The 18,225-nt window shown below is 40.5% G+C and overlaps 2 protein-coding genes across 9 annotated transcripts in view; one reads left to right on the forward strand and one right to left on the reverse strand.

The window, feature by feature from the left end:
* The window catches only part of LOC109417691 (epidermal growth factor receptor substrate 15-like 1), a gene marked incomplete at its 5' end in the record, with an annotated part of 48,788 nt that extends 34,693 nt beyond the window's left edge, over positions 1 to 14,095 (reverse strand). Inside the window, 5 exon segments of the mRNA XM_019691762.3 lie at positions 4,022 to 4,063; positions 5,110 to 5,199; positions 5,267 to 5,416; positions 12,929 to 13,792; positions 13,859 to 14,095. Coding sequence (XP_019547307.3) covers positions 4,022 to 4,063; positions 5,110 to 5,199; positions 5,267 to 5,416; positions 12,929 to 13,792; positions 13,859 to 14,095 — 1,383 coding nt within the window.
* Positions 1 to 18,225, forward strand: part of LOC109417689 (ankyrin-3) — a 591,898-nt gene that overhangs the window by 520,059 nt on the left and 53,614 nt on the right. The window lies entirely within an intron of this gene.

The raw sequence follows: 18,225 nt of genomic DNA on the forward strand, positions 1-18,225 counted from the left end.
GAGGCATCTTTGAATGCTGGATGAATCTCCGAAAGAACTACTGGGAGACATCACTGAAGGAACTCTTGAACAGATCTCTTCTGGTTGGCTAATTGGAGTTTTAAAGGAATCTTCGAAGGACTTTTAGGGAAAATCTTTGAAAGAATCATGCAGGAATCTGCGAAGAAACTCCTGAACTAATCCCTGAAGAGACTTCTGTAGGAATCCCTCAAGAATTTTCTGAATTGATTTCCTGATTGATCTCCTGCAGACATTACTGAATCTTTCTGAAAGAATATCTGAAGAAACTGCTGGAGAGATGTGAATGGTGAAAATGGAAACTAATGAAAAATGAAAACAAAAATACTTGCAAGAGTTTCGAATGTGAATGGACTCCCTGAAATTCCATTTAAATGTTCTCGGAAGTTCTTAATAAGAGTCTTCTGCTTAGTTTTCCTAAAACAATAAAAAAAGCCATTTCTTTTTGTAATGTTCTCTTAATAGTATTGAATATGAATATAAATCATCGATTTTCACATTTGGTTAATGATCATATTAGGATCACCGTGCACTTATGCTCCCACATTCAGCCTATTCGAAAACAGAGCGATCGTTTTTTTTGGGTATAAGCGAAGACTACTTTATTAAGAAGACATGCAACTCTGTTATTTTCCCATACTAATGGCAACCTTTGTTTAAAAGTGTAAAAATGTATTGGTGCGAGATTGAAGATTTACACACACTATTATAAATAGTGCCACCTTCATCCGCGGTGGCGCTGCAAGCAGTTACTCCCGATTTTCTGCAGTGCTGCGAGTCTTCTTGATAATGTGGTCTTCGGTATAAGCTTGGTGGAGGATAACGTGCCTCTGGAGCCGGCCTTCTGATATCTTGGTAAGGGAACGGATACCCTATATAATCATTACTAGAAATCCTCTACATAGAGATGAGCGGAAGTTACATATGTCAATTCGGCAACGCTGTTTGTTTTGTTTACAACAGCTTCCAACACTTGCCACAAAGCTAGATGTTCAAACTTTTTGCGTGACTTTGTTGTGGTGCAAGTTGTTTTGTTTACGTTTGCTAATTATGCTCGAACTTTTTTTCCCAAATTTTGAAAAAGATAATAGCGCAATCGAAAAAATCTGAAATACATTGCAAAGAATAGCGCGAATCAAATCGGCAGAAGTGACTCAAGCAGCGGCTCAGTTTTTTCGAGAACAGCAGCGACAAAAGTTTCTTCATGAGCATAAGCTTTTGAAAGCAGAATTAATTAAATATTATCTTCTTACTAAATTTACATATGCCATCAAATTCTCGGTAATAAAAATAAATATTTATAATATGCTTATTGTCGATACAAACGATAAACATGTTCATTAGTGTGGGTCATCGGAACCGTTTTCTCAGATCAAAACTTTTTTGGTTCCGTTTCGGGTCCTGAGTATCTGTGCAAATTGAGCACGATCGGTTGCGTCTACACTTTGCAATTGAAATTTGTATGGGATTTTGTATGGGAAAACATACTTTTTTGTATTTTAGACATAAGTTGAAAAAGTTTGTCTGAAACTTTTTAACTGATACTGTAAAAAGATAGCCTAGGATGTTCTGAAAAACTTTGTTGAAGACCGCAAAGCGATCCGATGCTTGTGAAAATAGTTATAACTAACGAACCGCATGCATGTGTTTATGTTTTAACATGTAAAGGAATAACAATATCAACAAAATCATGCTGTTTCGCCAAGCAAAGCCAACGTTATAACTTTTTTCAGAAATTAAAATTTATCCAGGTAGAAATCCCACGTGGACGTCTCCTTGTATATTTTCCACGATCTCTTTGAGAAATGGTAGAGGCGCCATGTTACTCCCAAGGCACGTTGCACATTAAGCAAGTGCCTACTAGTAATCCTACATTATAGAGATCTGCGGAAGCAGCCATTGTGATGCAATCAAGCAGAAAGAACTGTCAAAGTGTGAGCCAAACGAACATGTTTAATGTTTGTAGGAATGCGTCGTTTGAACGGTATTGTAATCAGAACTAAACAAATTATAATTATTTATTCTTAATACCGTGGGGTGCCCTAATTTCGCGCGGGTCCAAATTTCGCTCACTGATCATTTTTAGACATCATAATCATAAAAACAATTGTGCAACTGTCCAAATTCCACTTTAACTATACTATCTAAAGTAAAATTTGGACAATGCAACGGTTAGTTCTATGATTATGTTCACTAAATATGATCAGTGAGCGAAATTTGGACCCGCGCGAAATTAGGGCACCCCACGGTATTGAAAAATGTATGGCATATGAAAATGTAGTTAAAAAGATAATATCTAATTAATTCTGCTTTCAAGAGCTAATGCTCATAAAGAAACTTTTGTAGCTGCTCTTCTCGAAAAAACTTCCATTGCTACTGCTTGATTCACTTCTATCATATCGATCATAGCGCTATTCTTTGTGCATTTCAGATTTCTTCGATTGCGCTGTTTTTTTTTTTAATTTTGGAAAAAAAAATTACCTTAATTAGCAAACGTAAACAAAACAACTTGCACCACAACAAAGTCACGTACAAAGTTTGAACTTCTAGCTTTGTGGCAAGTGTTGGAAGTTGTTGTAAACAAAACAAACAGCGTTGCCAAATCGACATTTGTAACTTCCGTTAATCTCTATATAGAGGATTTCTAGTGCCTACAATATTCGATTCGAGGTTGTTAGCTCTTTTCCCTCCAGAGTCCGGGTAATTCGACCAAATGCCATTTGGCCGAAAGGGTCATTCAGCCGAACGCTGTTTGGCCTAATACCGCTTGGCCGAAAGAGAAATTATGAATTTAAGTTATCCTGCCACTGGCACTGTTCTCCACTTCAGTATAACTCGAAAAAACAACCTATGATTGAAAGAAAGAAAACTCTATGGTAAAATATTGACATTTTCAACGTCCACTAATCCCTTAATTAATTGTCAAACTAGACAGAACAGCTAATGATTGAAAGAAGAAAATATTTCTGATGATCACATTGAAAAGTTCCTCTGAATTATTTTGAGCATAATTCGGTCAAACGGCATTCGACCAATCGACCCTGCTCTGCTTCGCTTCTGTCTAACGTCACGAAGGAGGTAGTCCATTAGTAACACACTTGCGATGCGCCGGAGTCCCGTTCCTTCCCAGACAACCGATTTACACGTATAATGAAGTTTATGACCGTGTTATACGTACTCTTATAAGGAGAAAGATAAGATCGCACAAGATGCAGCAAAAATGTCTTATGCGTACCAAAGTGGAGGTGATATACGTGCATTGATTGGTGGAACAATAATAATGATATATAATTTTAAAAGATATTTCATGCGATTAACGGTATGCACTATTGCGATGTAATTTAGCATCCTATGCGACCTAATTATTATTATTATTATTATCTTTATTAACGAGATTTTCAGCCCAGCTGCGACCTAATAATATTTGCATAAAAAAACAATTCTTGTCACCTCGGTTTGAAACTAATGGCCTTTGGACTGGATTAACGAATCGCATTTTTCACTTATGCATTTCAAACGCCATACATTACTGTTTGAAATAGGCCGACTATTAAAATGACATTCTAACTCATGTCAGGCTTAGTTGAAATATGCTTGGTTTACCTACTGTAACACTGTGCAAATTTGGCAGACTATCTGATGCTAAAAACGACGGTGCGAGACTTTGCTCACAGTTTTAACTACAACCTTCAGGATTGATCTACATTTCCATGAAATTTGACAACCAGTTCCCTCTTCAAAACATAATATAAAATCAATAATGACCTAATTAAATCTATTGATAAATATTGATGTGTGCTTCATTTCTTTGCCAATTATTCCAGCCAGTTGGATTGTTCTAGCAGGAAATGTGTTAGATACTACAGTCCCGAACTTTAATCCAAACGACCAATTAGTGTTAGTGAGACGCGCATAAACTTGGAAAGAATAGAAAAGCAAAGGATACCTAACATAAACAATAGAGTAAGTAAACAGAAAATAAAATAAAACCAAAAAAACTAACCTGCTCCCGGGCACTAGCAATTTCAGTATCTACCTCAACTTTCTACAGCAGGAGGAGAGTTTGAAGATGGCACCGATTTTTGTTTGTGTGTTTGATTTGGAGCGCGGGCAATTTGAATTTCAAGATGCAGTTTTTGTTTCGATTCAGTTTTAGTAGCAATACAACACGCGCACACAAATGCACCACCATGGTGTTATCCGGTCAGACCGAGAAATAAGATTTGTTGCAGAATGCAAGCCCGAAATGCATTTAGGAATTCAATTCAACAAATGGGCATCACCCCACATGACGCACGAGTTGATGGTTGATAGTAGAGTTGAGTTTTTCACACACGCACACACACCGTTTTAGAAACGAAACAATAGTTTGAGGGTAAAATAAGGAATAATTAATAAATAATAACGATCCGAATTTTCGGAGGTTTTGAGAACGATTTGACAGATTGAATGACGGAGAATCTATCCCGACTGGCATTTTGTCGTTTGGCACTTCCAAAAAACAGATGATATTAAATTCAAACATTTTTTCGGGTAGAAATGACTGTACTTTCTTATTGTTGCTGCAAATGAACTCTTTAACCTAAACAAAGCTATTTTTGGGTTTCTGAGCCAAACAACATTTTGCAAATAAGGTAGATTCTTGACAAATGAAGAATTCTTGTTCATTCATCATAGTTTTGAGCTGAAAAAGATAAAATTGCACTTTTAAAGAAGTGGCATGCTGTTAGATAAGTTAGTTACCAAAAGAAACTGAGCATACTACTACTGGTTAGCTATATATTATTCAGTCTGGTCGTTAGTCTGAAAGCGATCGCCGTTACGCATCTTGGGGTTATTGAATTGTTATCAGCAGTGAGCTCGTGAGCAGTTACTAGCCCTTCGACGGTTATCAACACGAGATGTGGGAGATTTCATGCAGTGAAAACTGATAAGTCAAGTGTAGGTAGGTAGGTAGGTAGTAAATAATGAATGAATTAGCAGCACTGGAAAAACGTTATCACTATGGCGCAAAACTATAGTAGGAAAATAAAAACCGATCGCTTTCTAGTTAGAGGACTTCCCGCGGAAGGAATGATGATGACCAGTTACCTGATTTTTGAGATCGTCGAGCCGCTTCTGTGCCTCGCCTTTCTGATTTTCCAATTGTTTCAGTGTGGCCGTCAGGGTGTCCAGTTCGCTCTGTTTGGGATAAATTGGAGACGCTTAGCATCTGACAAATTTTGTAACATCTTCTAGTTGTTATTACCTGAAGGCTTCGCATCTCGCCATTCTTTATTCGCACGTCGGCCTCTTTCTGGGCGACTTCCTGCTCGAGCAAGCGACGCTCTTTGGCCAGCTCTTCGATCTCTTTGGAAATCATCTCCAGCTCCGGATTGCTGTATGTCGGTTTTGGTTCCTAGGGGGGATACAAGCGTCGTTACCAGATTGCATTAACCCGTTTACGCCGAAGGACTCATAATTTTGATATTCCAATAAAGTAGGTGATTCCCTGAGAAATTCCGGAAGGAATTAACAAACAAATCTCTAGATAAAACCCTTGAGGAATTCCAGAAGGAATACTCTGGGGCATTCTGTAAGATATCCTATGAACAAATTCGGAAGGAATCTCTGGATGAATTGTTAGAAGAATCTCTAGAGGGATGTTTTGAGGAATTCTTCGAGGAATCCTCTGAGAAGCTCCTGAAGAAAAGCCTTTGAGGAATCCATGGAGGAATTCCCGGAGAAATCCGTGTAGGAATCCGTGAACAACGAATTTTCAGAGGAAGAATCCGTGGAAGAATCTTCGGAGGAATTTCGGAAGAAATTCCAGGAGAAGCCTTCTGAAGAATTCCGGGAGAAATCCTTGTGGGAACCCCCTGAGAAATTCCGGAAGGAATTCTCTAAGGAACTCTCTGGAAGAATCCCCCCTAATAAACGGCAACAATACACGGACAGTACTGTAGACAGTTCAACAATACCTCATACTGTTCAAATTGTATCCCGAATGGGTGGTTAAGCACATCTTATGGTTATCGTTTATGCGGGCCTAAATGTAGCTAATGAGGAATTCTTTGAGATATTTATCAACGTGGCATTCTTGGAGAAATCCTGTGCAGAATTCAGTGAATCATCCCTTTAGGAATTACGGGAGTAATCCCGTTAGGAATTCAGTAAGGAACTTCTGAAGGAATTGCTAGAAGAATCTCTAGTGAAATTCTGAGAGGTATCCTATCCTCTGAGGAATTCTTCGAGGAATTCTCTGAGAAGTTCCTGAAGAAAAGCCTTTGAGGAATCCACGGAGGAATTCCTGGAGAAATTCGTGGAGGAATCCTGGAACAAAGAATTCTCAGGGGAAGAATCTATGGAAGAATCTTCTGAGGAATTTCGGAAGAAATTCCAGGAGAAGTCTTCTGAGGAATTCCGAGAGAAATCCCTGTGGGAACCCCCTCAGAAATTCCGGAAGGAATTCTTTAAGGAACTCTCTGATAGTGATGTACCGAATAGTACTATTCGGCCTTCGGCCGAATACCGAATATTTCAAATTTTATTATTCGGCGAAACGAATATTCGGCCGTATATTCGGCCGAATAGTTGGTCAAATATTCGGCCGACTTTCTTGTCAAAAATCTCATGAAATTATTATGGATGGCAAGATCGTTTACAAGAAAGTACAATTTGACAGCCATGATATTCAGAAACGTTTTTACATCACAGAAAATGTAACTTTTCTCAAATAAAATGCCCCGAAAATCCACTTTACAATTAATGGAATTCTTGATTCAGCGTGTTGTTGCTATGTTTATTCATTATTCGGCCTATTCGGCCGAATAATACATTTAATATTCGGCTAAACGAATATTCGGTAAAATCGAAAAAAAGGCTGATATTCGGCCCGAATATTCGGCCGGCCGAATATTCGGTACATCACTACTCTCTGAAAGAATCCCTAAACGTAGCTAATCAGGAATTCTTTGAGATATTTATCAACGTGGCATTCTTGGAGAAATCCTGTGCAGATTTCAGTGAATCATCCCTTTAGGAATTACGGGAGTAATCCCATTAGGAATTCAGTAAGGAACTTCTGAAGGAATTGCTAGCAGAATCTCTAGTGAAATTCAGAGAGGTGTCCTATCCTCTGAGGAATTCTTCGAGGAATTCTCTGAGAAGTTCCTGATGAAAAGCCTTTGAGGAAACCACGGAGGAATTCCTGGAGAAATTCGCGGAGGAATCCTGGAACATAGAATTCTAAGATGAAGAATTCATGGAAGAATCTTCTGAGGAATTTCGGAAGATATTCCAGGAGAAGTCTTCTGAGGAATTCCGGGAGGAATCCCTGAGGGAACCCCCTGAGCAATTCCGGAAGGAATTTTCTAAGGAACTCTCTGGAAGAATCCCTAAACGTAGCTAATGAGGAATTCTTTGAGATATTTATCATCGTGGCATTCTTGGAGAAATCCTGTGCAGATTTCAGTGAATAATCCCTTTAGGAATTCCGAGAATAATCCCGTTAGGAATTCAGTAAGGAACTCCTGAAGGAATTGCTAGAAGAATCTCTAGTGAAATTCAGAGAGGTATCCTATCCTCTGAGGAATTCTTCGAGGAATCTTCTGAGAAGTTCCTGAAGAAAAGCCTTTGAGGAATCCACGGAGGAATTCCTGGAGAAATTCGTGGAGGAATCCTGGAACAAAAAACCCTCAGAGGAAGAATCCATGGAAGAATCTTCTGAGGAATTTCGGAAGAAATTCCAGGAGAAGTCTTCTGAGGAATTTCGGGAGAAATCCCTGTGGGAACCCTCTGAGGAATTCCGGAAGGAATTCTCTAAAGAACTCTCTGGAAGAATCCCTAAACGTAGCTAATGAAGAATTCTTTGAGATATTTATCAACGTGGCATTCTTGGAGAAATCTTGTGCAAATTTCAGTGAATAATCCCTTTAGGAATTCCGGGAGTAATCCCGTTAGGAATTCCGGGAGTAATCCCGTTAGGAGTTCAGTAAGGAACTCCTGAAGGAATTGCTAGAAGAATCTCTAGTGAAATTCTGAGAGGTATCCTATCCTCGGAGGAATTCTTCGAGGAATCCTCTGAGAAGTTCCTGAAGAAAAGCCTTTGAGGAATCCACGGAGAAATTTCTGGAGAAATTCGTGGAGGTATACTGGAACAAAGAATCCTCAGAGGAAGAAACCATGGAAGAATCTTCTGAGGAATTTCGGAAGAAATTCCAGAAGAAGTCTTCTGAGGAATTGCGGGAGAAATCCCTGTGGAAACCCTCTGAGAAATTCCGGAAGGAATTCTCTAAGGAACTCTCTGGAAGAATCCTTAAGCACAACTAATGAGAAATTCTTTGTTCTATTTATCAACGGAGCATTCTTGTAGAAATCCTATGCAGCAGTCCGGGAAGAATCCCTTTAAGAATTCCGGGAGTAATCCGGTTAGGAATTCAGTTAAGAACTCCTGATGTAATCGCCAGACAAATCTCCAGTGAAATTCAGAGAGGTATCCTATGAGTAATTCTTTGATGAATCCGCTGAGAAAACCCTGGTGGAGTTCCGGACGAAATCCTTAGAGGAATCTTAAGATGAATCATCAGAAGAGTTGCAGTAGAAATCCCCTAAGGGATTCAGACTAGAATCTCCTGAGAAAATCCGGAGAAATAAGAATTCCGGGAGGATTCGTGGGATGATTAAGAAGTTTAAAAGCAATCCACTCAGGAATTCCGAGATGAACCCTTGAGAATAGGAATTTGAGGTGGAATCCTCTGAATAATTCCAAGAGAAAGAGCCTCGAGGAATTTCGGCTAGAATCGTACAAGGATTTTGACAGGAATCTATTGAGGATCTCCAGCAGGAATATCCTGAGAGAATCCGGAAGAAATCTTTGAAGAAAAACTTAGAAGAACTTCAGGGGAATCCCATAATGCATTCCGGGAGAAATCCCCGGAAGAATTCTTGGAGAAATCCATATATGAAACCTGAGAGGAATCCCTGGCAGAATAGGAATCTAGGAAGCAATTCTCTAAAGTATTCCCGGAGAAAGCTCCTGCGGAATTTCGGTAAGAATCTCCTGAGGATCTCCAGCAGAAATACCTTGAGGAACTCCGGAAGGAAATTCCCAGGGAAGCTCCAGCGAAATATACTGAGGATTTCCGGAAGGATTCGCGAGAAGAAACTCAGTAAAATAAACCTAGAGGAATTTCTATTTTTAACTTGGGAAGAATCCATTGAGGAATCAGGGATAAATCTTTGAAGGCATAAGAATCTTGGAAGGAATCTCTGGAGGATTCCTGGAGGAATTCCCTAAAGAATTCCGACATGAACCCGGCAGGAATCTCCTGAGACGTTCCAGGAGGAAACCTCTGAAGAACTACCGGAGAAGGTTCTTGAGGAATCCTGCGGAATTCCGGGATGATTCACAGGAAGAATCTTAGGAAGAAACCCTATATGAAGCCTGAGAGGAATCCCCTGAGAAACTTCGGTTAGAATCTTCTAAAGTTCTCGGCAGGAATCTCTTGAGGATCTCCAGCAGAAATCTTCTGATAGAATTCAGAAGGAATTTTTGAAGGAATATTGAGAAGTACTTCAAAAGAAATCTCATGAGCAATTCTGGGAGAATACCCTGAGAAACTTCTGGATAAATATCCTGAGTTTCGGAACGTTTCTTGGCACGAATCTTCGTAAGAATCCCTAAAGGAATCCATATATGAAACCTGAGCGGAATGCCCTGAGGAATTTCGAAATGAATGGGAATCTAGGAAGGAATTCTCTAAAGTATTCCAGGAGAAAGCTCCTGTGGGATTTCGGCAAGAATCCCCGGCAGGCATCCCTAATGGAATTCGTGGAGGAATATCTAAAGGAATTCCGAAGGAATCCCAAGAGCAATTCCGGATGGATTCCGTAGAGGAATTCCGGATAGCATTCGTAGAGGAATTACGGGAGAAATTCCCGAAGAAGCTCCCGAGAAATATTCTGAGGATTTCCGGAAGGATTCACGAGAAGAATTTCAGGAAAATTTGTGAAGAAATTTCTATATTAAACATGGGAAGAATCCACTGAGGAATCCCTGGTAAATCTTTGAGAAATTGGAATTTTAGGAGGAATCTCTGTAGGATTCCAGGAGAAATCCCCTAAGGAAATCCGAGAAGAATCCGGCAGTAATCTTCTGAAAATTCCAAGAAGAATCCTTTGAAGAACTACCTGAGAAACATCCAGAGGACTTCCGGGACGATTCACGAGTTGAATGTCAGGACGAATCCCTAGATAAGCCTGAGATGAACCCCCTGAGAAATCTTTATAAGAATGGGAATCTTGGGAGGAATCCTTTGAAGAATTTTAAGAGGAAGCCCCTGAAGAATTCCTTCTCGAAACTCCTAAAGGTCTCGAGAATAATCTCTTGAGGATCTCCGGCCGGAATCTACTGAGAAAATCCGGGAGGAATCCCTGAAGCAATCCTTAGAAGTACCTCAATAGGAATCCCATGAGGAACTTCTTTTTTTTTTTTTTTTTTTTTTGCTAGGTTTCTAGCTGCACTCTGAATAGAGTTGAAACCTCTACACTAGACCCGAAGATAGAAAAGAGTACGTAATCTTTCAGAAGCAGTTTGCCAGCCGTACGCGGAAAATGATATCCATTAAGACACTGTTGCCTACTGACTCAGAAAGTTACGGTAGAAGGTTGGAAAGTTTTCAATTGGTCAGTCAGTCAGGATTTGCCTATGTAGTATTATGGTCACACGGTTTGTGTTTGTCGTCTTGTTCGATTTTGTGGTATGGTTCAATATGTTTTTCTTCTCGTTAAGTCATTTGTCGTATGTTTGTTTTTTTTTCATCGAATCAATCAAACCCTGTATGTTAAAATATAGTCGATCCTGTGTCAAATTGTTTTCTTGATTTCGTTAATAGTTTTTTATTTCTCTGTGTTCATCTCTTGTGTCCTTAAATTGTCATCGGTCCAAAACCCACAGAAACATGCAACTGAACTTCTGATATTTTTCTGTTGGTGTCAAAATGCCATCTAAGAGATAAACAAAAATACATCAAGTTGGTCAGTTGATTGCAATAAAATTTTGTCAACTATTATGTATTCGTCCTCCTACAAATACTATGAAAAATGTTCAAATTCGTTCAATTGTCCTATCGGTCCTACCTAGATAAACCATGTCATTTTCTCAAGCGTAACCTAGAAATGTCAACCTAGTCATACACAAGTAACGTTGTTCAGTTAATAAGAAGCAGTCAGTTTTTGTCCAAAATGTCACGTCGAACGCATTGACGTCAACAATGCGTTTAAGTGTTCGCACGTTAGCTTCGAATCTATCAGCACAATTAAGTGCTGCAAATCTCCTTCCCACTATTAATTCTTCGGTCGATTTTAATTGCTTTATTTAAAGAAAATATGACCAACTAACATTCTAAAAATTCAAAAAAGCGACTATGACATTAATGAATTACTAATCAAAAGCAACCGAGAAACGTGGGAAATAGAGCCCAAACAACATTTTGAAGTCAGCTGACTGTAAAAGGTTCCAAAATCTATCACAAATCCTACAAAACTTTTATTAGGATTTGTAACGATCATCAAAACCTTCTTAAATCCAACCGACTTGGAACTATTGCTTGGGAATAGACTCTAATGAGCCCTGGCGGATCCTCCATGTTTATCGAGCATGTCTGATGCATATGATCAGCCATACTCCATCTGCAGCAGCCGGTTCGTGATGAACCGTTGGAGGCGCATTAAAGTGTTAAAAAGGTGATATGTTTCACTAAAGAACACTACATTACAATAATCAAAATGAAACTCCTTCACTTTAATACCGTCAACCCCTGCGAACTTGGCCAGGGAGGAATCCCATGAGGAACTTCTGGAGGAATATTCTGAAGAATTCCGGGAAGATTTACGGAAGGAACCTCAGGAAGATTCTCTATATTGAACCTGAAAGGAATTCCTGCAGAAACTCCGAGAGCAATCCCTAAGAGAATGGAAATCTTGGGAGAAATTCTTTGAAAAAAAAACAAGAGTCTCTGAGGAATTCCGGCAGGAGTCTCCATGGGAGCTCCCATAGAAATATCCTGAGGATTACAGTAACTGGAACGATTCGCGAGAAGAATCTCAGGAAACTCCCTGGAGGAATTCCTTGACGAATCTCTGATGGAACGATAATCTTAAGAGGCATCAGAACATCCACCAGGAATCTCCGGCAGAAGTCCTGAGCAATTCCGGGATGAATGTCTATATGAAGGAACTGAGAGATATCCCCTGAAGAATTCCGAGAGAAATCCCTGTAAGAATGGGAATTTTGGGAGGAATCCTTTGACAGATTCCAGGAGCAAGTCTCTCAGAATTTTTGGTTAGAATCTCCTAAGGATCTCGACAGCAATCTCTTGATGATCTCCGGTAGGAATCTGAGGAGGGATCCCTGAAGCAATCTTTAGAAAGAAAAAAAAAACAAACCTCATGAGGAATTTCTGCAGGAATCCCCTAAGGAGATCTCAGAGACATATCCGGAGGATTCCTGGGGGGAGAGTCAGAAAAATCCGTGAAAGAACCTCTATATTAAACTTGGGAAGAATCTCCGAAAGAAAGAAAATCTTAGAAGAATTCCAGGAGCAATCCCCTGAGGAATTCCGGCAAGAATTCCCTAAGAATCTTAGCAAGAATCTGTTGAGAATCTCCGGCAGATATCTCTTGATGATCGCCGGCAGGGATCTCCTGAGGGAATAAATACCTGAAAGAATGAGAATCCTTGGAGGAATCGTCAGAAGAATTCCAGGAGGAATTTCGCCTAGAATATCTTGAGAAAATCCAGGAAGAATCCCTCGAGTAATGCTTAAAAGAACCTCAATAGGAATCTCATCAGGAGCTCTGGAAGGAATTCTCTAAGGAACTTCCGGAAGAAATTTTCTAGTGGCATGACGGAGCACCCCCACCCACTTACCGGTGCCGCGATGAGCGAGTTCTTCCGCAAACTCGGTGGAACCATGTTGGGGGCCAGTACCTGCGGTGGATCGATTCCCTTCTTGGCGCGTTCCACGAGCCACATCGCCAGGCAGAATTCCTCCAGGCGCAGCTTGCCGATCTGGTTGGTGTCGCACAGGGCCCAGATGTGCGCCAGGACGTTCTGGGCCAACCCGGACTGGATAAACACCTCTTTGATTTCGTGCCCGGACACCAACCCGTCCCGGTCCATGTCGCTTTTGTTGAAAATCTCCTCGTACCGGCACCGTTCCAGCGTGCCGACTACCCAGGTGCTGCCGGCGGCCGCCATCGGATCTACGCCGCCCGTTGGAATGAGTGGAACGAGTGGGGCCGGCGGAACGACCGGCGGTGGAATGGCTCGAGTGACCGCTGGAAGAGGCGGAACTACCGGTGGCGGTGCGATATCTGTCGGGAAGTTGGCCACGAAACCTCCGTCGCCGCCGCTTCCGAATGCATCGAAACTGCCGTTGCTGCCGGTGGTGGTGTTCTGAGCCGATCGCTGAAGCTGTGGCGGCAGAGTAGCTGGAATGGCACGCTTATCTAGGGCTTCGTAGACCAAATGCATGGCGACGCAAAATTCGTGCTTGTCGAGGCTGCCGTCGCGATCCTGATCGGCCAGGTCCCAGATCCGGCCGAGCGTATCGACCGGAAGTTTGGAATTCATTAGGGTGTTGCGTACTTTCGCCCCGGGCAGAAGGCCATTCATCGGACCGAGGGATTCGAACAGCTGCTCGTACTGTTGTCGCTTCTCCGGCTTCATCGACCAGTCGGTGTTCTCCGTGGGTACCAGTTTGACTTGAGCGGGAACTTTTGGAAGGTCGCCCTGTTGGGGGGAAGAATGATTAGAACTCGGCGTACTTACAAGGGTTATTCGAGTCGAGACACGTACCACTTTGGGCGGTTTCGGCAGCTCGTTGTAGATGTTTTTGATGTTGATTTCGGAGCCCTCCTGGGCCAGCCCAATTAGTTTGAGTGCCACGAAGAAGCCCTCCTTGGTGAGGAAGCCCCGACCGCTGGGATCCGACAGGTCCCATATGCGGCTGAGGACCACATCGCTTAGTCCGGATTTTTTGAGAAATTTGGCCGCATCGAGCGCTCCGATCTCATGCGTTTCCTTCGGATCGAGCTGGAATAAGAGAAGTGAAAGAGAGAAGAAGGGCATTAATATCCTCTTTTTATATTTAGTTAATAAATAACTGGATAAGCATTGCTACAAAAGCGTAGTTAGAGACGAATAACCTAGAATTTTTCTAGAAATCTCAGCAAGAGCTTGCGTAGTTTTTTTTCAATAGTAGTTTCTTAAGAAAATCTTTTCCTCATTTGTTTTAGAGTTTGTTATGCGAATAGATCTATAAGAACTAAATTCAAGCTTTCAAGTTCGACAACTCAAGTTTTATGGTTTGTAATAGACTATCTTGGGCGTAGAGCATCTTCGTGCCTACAACACTAGGTTCAAGAGCAGGCTTTGTCCCAGTTGAGATATTACGCCAAGGTTAAGAAAAATCGTCAATACAAGGACCAACAAATTAATGTACCAATTATCCGGATATTACGGAAACAATTCCGGTAAGGAATGAGGATGACAATAAATGCTGAACAGTGAGAATATTAGCTGAACATTGGCTGGTTAATGGTGCCAGTAGCTGGACACAATGACAGCTGAATATTGGTCTAAAGTATGACTTGTTCAGCCTCTTTCTAAGCAATATATAGATGGCTGAATGGAATACTCTTCATTTGTGTAACATACACAAACATGCAGAATTGATCATCTGTTGTTCAACTCTGAATCAAATTATTTTTAACAGCTGACCCAAGCAAGCTTTCGTAGTGTCTACAACGCTTCTTTAGCCTCAATACAGGCTCAGATCTATTTATGTTCATGATTATTCAGGCGCAACAGGTAATGCTCTTGTTTTCAAGGATATGCATAACTGAATAAAGGATTCACATGCCCAGCTTTTGATCAAATGAAAGTTGCTTTAAATAGTTGTAAACACGTTTGTACAGCTTCAAATTGTTACCTGGGTAACTAACAGCATTTCAGTAGCTCAAAATTCAAGATTGTTCAATAAAATTTAATTTAAACAAACGTCGGCCCATGGGCTGGGATTCCTTAGGAAAATCATTCAGGGATTCCTCTAGGGATGCGTTCCTGAATGCTGAGATACTCGAGACTTTGTTCCCCATGGCTTATTTATAAGAAAATTTTTCTAGGGATTTCGTCTGGTTTCTCCAATGATGCCTTGAGGACTTTATCTGAGAAACACATTATCTGAGAAACACAAATGCCTCTGGGTATTTCTTTACAGATATCTTCAGTGATGTCGTTAAGGACTACTTTCAAGATTCCTTAGGAATTTTTCAGGAACTTCTCCTGGTATTCATCCGAGAGTTCCTCCAGAGAAGTTCCTTCGGGAATTCCTCCATGAAGTCCTAAACATTCCTAAACATTTCAGGGATGCCTCCATGGATTCCTCCTGGACAGTGAATCAAAATTCAACCATCGCGCAACAATAATGACAATGTCGCAACCTGTATTTGTTGCGACAAACAAACCCATGCGACATAAGTTTGTCCCAACTTGAAAATAATGGGATAAACATCGTACACCACGATTTGAGAGATTTTAAAGCCTTGCATTGCGATTTTCAAACGGTAACTTCGAGTCAGTAAACACTGAAATTATGGTGAAGCTCTATCATCAAACAGTTTCGACTTTGGGTTAGCAATAATTGATTATTCACGAGTTGAAAAGTACGCAACAAATTCAGCTTCCGTTTTGTCTGCAACAAAAAATTTCGAGATCATGTCATTATCTGTTACCAGTAGGGATAAAGAGTAATCGTCGCACCTTCTTTGTTGCTTGTTTTGTGCCTCTTTTGTCTGACAATTCTTTTCACTGCTCCTGGAATTTCTCCAGAGACTCATTCAAGAATTCCTCCAGAGATGTCTCGAGGGGTTTCATGATAGTGATTGTTTTAGGACTTTTTCCGAGGAAACTTTTCGGAAATTTCTCCAGAGATCCCTTTAGGGATTCTTCCACGGATTCCTAAAGAAAATTTTCCAATGATTACTTCTGAAATTTATTCTCCGGGTTCCTCCAGTATTCCTTCAGGATTTTCTCCGAAATTCATCCAATGATGCATACAGGACTTTATGCGAGAAACACTGTAGGAGTTTCTTTGATCATTGCCAGAGAAGTTCCTCCAGCCTTTAAGTTTTCTTATCGGGTATTATTTCAGGGACTTCTCCAGGGATGCATCCAAGAAGCTAGCGAGGGATGACCTCAGATGTTTTTACAGGATTTTCTTCATGCGCTCTTCCAGGGATTTCTTCAGACCTTCCTACAGAATATTTTCAAACGATTACTTCCAGAATTTATCTTCTAGGTTCCTGGAATTCCTTCAGAGATTCCAACAAGGATTGATTCAGGGAATCCTCCAATGATGTATTGAGGATTTCTTCAAGCATTCCTACAGAAATTCCTCCAGTGATGCCTCCCGGTATTCAACAATTCTTTCAGGGACTTCTTCTGGGATGCATCAACCAATTCCTCCAGGAATGGTCCTACATTTATTTCAGTGTTTTCTAGATTATTCAAGGGATTCTGCAGGGTCTTTTTTTTCAGTAAATCCTCCAGGAATGCCACGGAGATTCTTCCAATGCACAGTGGTCCACGAACCAAATTTACGAAGAAAGATGCATTCAAAGCCTTCAAATGAGTTTTTAGACAAATATGGTCTTCTACAAAGTTGTCCCTAATAATAAGGCCCTCTTTTCAATATACATGAAAATTAGGGTGGTCTATATTTTCAAAGGATATATTTTCAAAGGAATATCAATTTTGAGCAAGTTTGCCGAAGACACTTTTTATGTAGCTTTAAAATTGACCGATCTAGAGGTATTTTTCTGAATAAGCTTAGGGTGGTTCAAGAAAAACCGGTTTTCTGGCGTTAACTTTTTCAGTTACAAGAAACACTTGTAGAGCATTTAAAGACGCGTCGTTTCGTGCGCTAAGATGATCGTTATCTTATATTTGTCTAAAAAATCATTTGAAGGCGCTGCATGCATCTTTCCTCGTAAATCTGGTTCGTGGACCATTGTGCAATGTATAAGAGATTTTTTACGAGGATTCTTTCGAAAATTTCTCCAGAGCCCCTTCATGAATTCTTCCTAGTATCCATGCAGGATATTTTCCTGGTATTCCTTCAGGAACCCCTCCTGGTATTTCTTCAGGAATCCCTCCTGAGATTCCATCAGACATTCCTCTTGAAATTTCCTTAAGGAAATCCTTCTAGAATTCTTTCAGAAATTGATCATGGGTTCAGAAATTCCTTTATAGAGGATTCTCACAGAAATTTTTCCAGAGATCCCTTCAAGATTAACTTTAGGAATTCATTCAAAAATTTCTCCAAAAATTCATTCAGGAATTTCTCCTTGAAATTCTTCAGGAAATTCTACGAGAAACATTGCAGGAATTTCTCTAAGCATTCCTACAGAAATTCCTCCTGATCTTCTTTTATGAATTTTTCCAGGGACTTCTGCAGAGATGCATCAACCAATCCCTCCAAGGATGCCCCTAGATTTTTCTAGGATTTCCTCAGTAGATGTTTCGAGGGATTTTTCCATGGATTTCTCCAGGAGTTTCTGCAGAGATTTTTACAGGAAATCCTCCAGAGATGTCTCGAGGGGTTCTTCCAACGTATTAGGGCTTTATCTCGAGGATTATTTCGAGAATCTCGCCAAAGATTTCTTCAAGATTTTTTCGTAGCATTCCTCCAGGAGATCCTCCTGAGATTCCATCAGACATTCTTTTCGAAATTCCGTAAGGAAATACTTCTGGGATTCTTTCAGAAATTGATCCTGGGTTCAGAAACTCATATAAGGTTACATAAGGAATTTCTTAACGGATTCTTCCAGGAATTTCTCCGCGGATTTATTTGAAGACTTCTCCAGGTATGCCTCGAACTGTTCTTCCAACGTTTTAAGGCTTTTTTTCCGAGGATTCCTACAAAAAATTCACCAGAGATCCCTACAAGATTAACCTTAGGAATTCCTTCAGGAAGTTCTCCAGGAATTCGTATAAAAATTTGTGCAGAAATTCCAAATTGTTTCCGGAATTCCTCCAATAATGCACTGATGGCTTTCTACGAGAAACATTACAGGAGTTTCTCTAAGCATTCCTACAGAAATTTCTCCCGATCTTCTTTCGGAAATTCCTCCAGAGACTTCTCTAGAGATGCACCAACCAAT

This window comes from Aedes albopictus, chromosome 2 (assembly GCF_035046485.1).
Source record: "Aedes albopictus strain Foshan chromosome 2, AalbF5, whole genome shotgun sequence".
Classification (NCBI taxonomy): domain Eukaryota; kingdom Metazoa; phylum Arthropoda; class Insecta; order Diptera; family Culicidae; genus Aedes; species Aedes albopictus.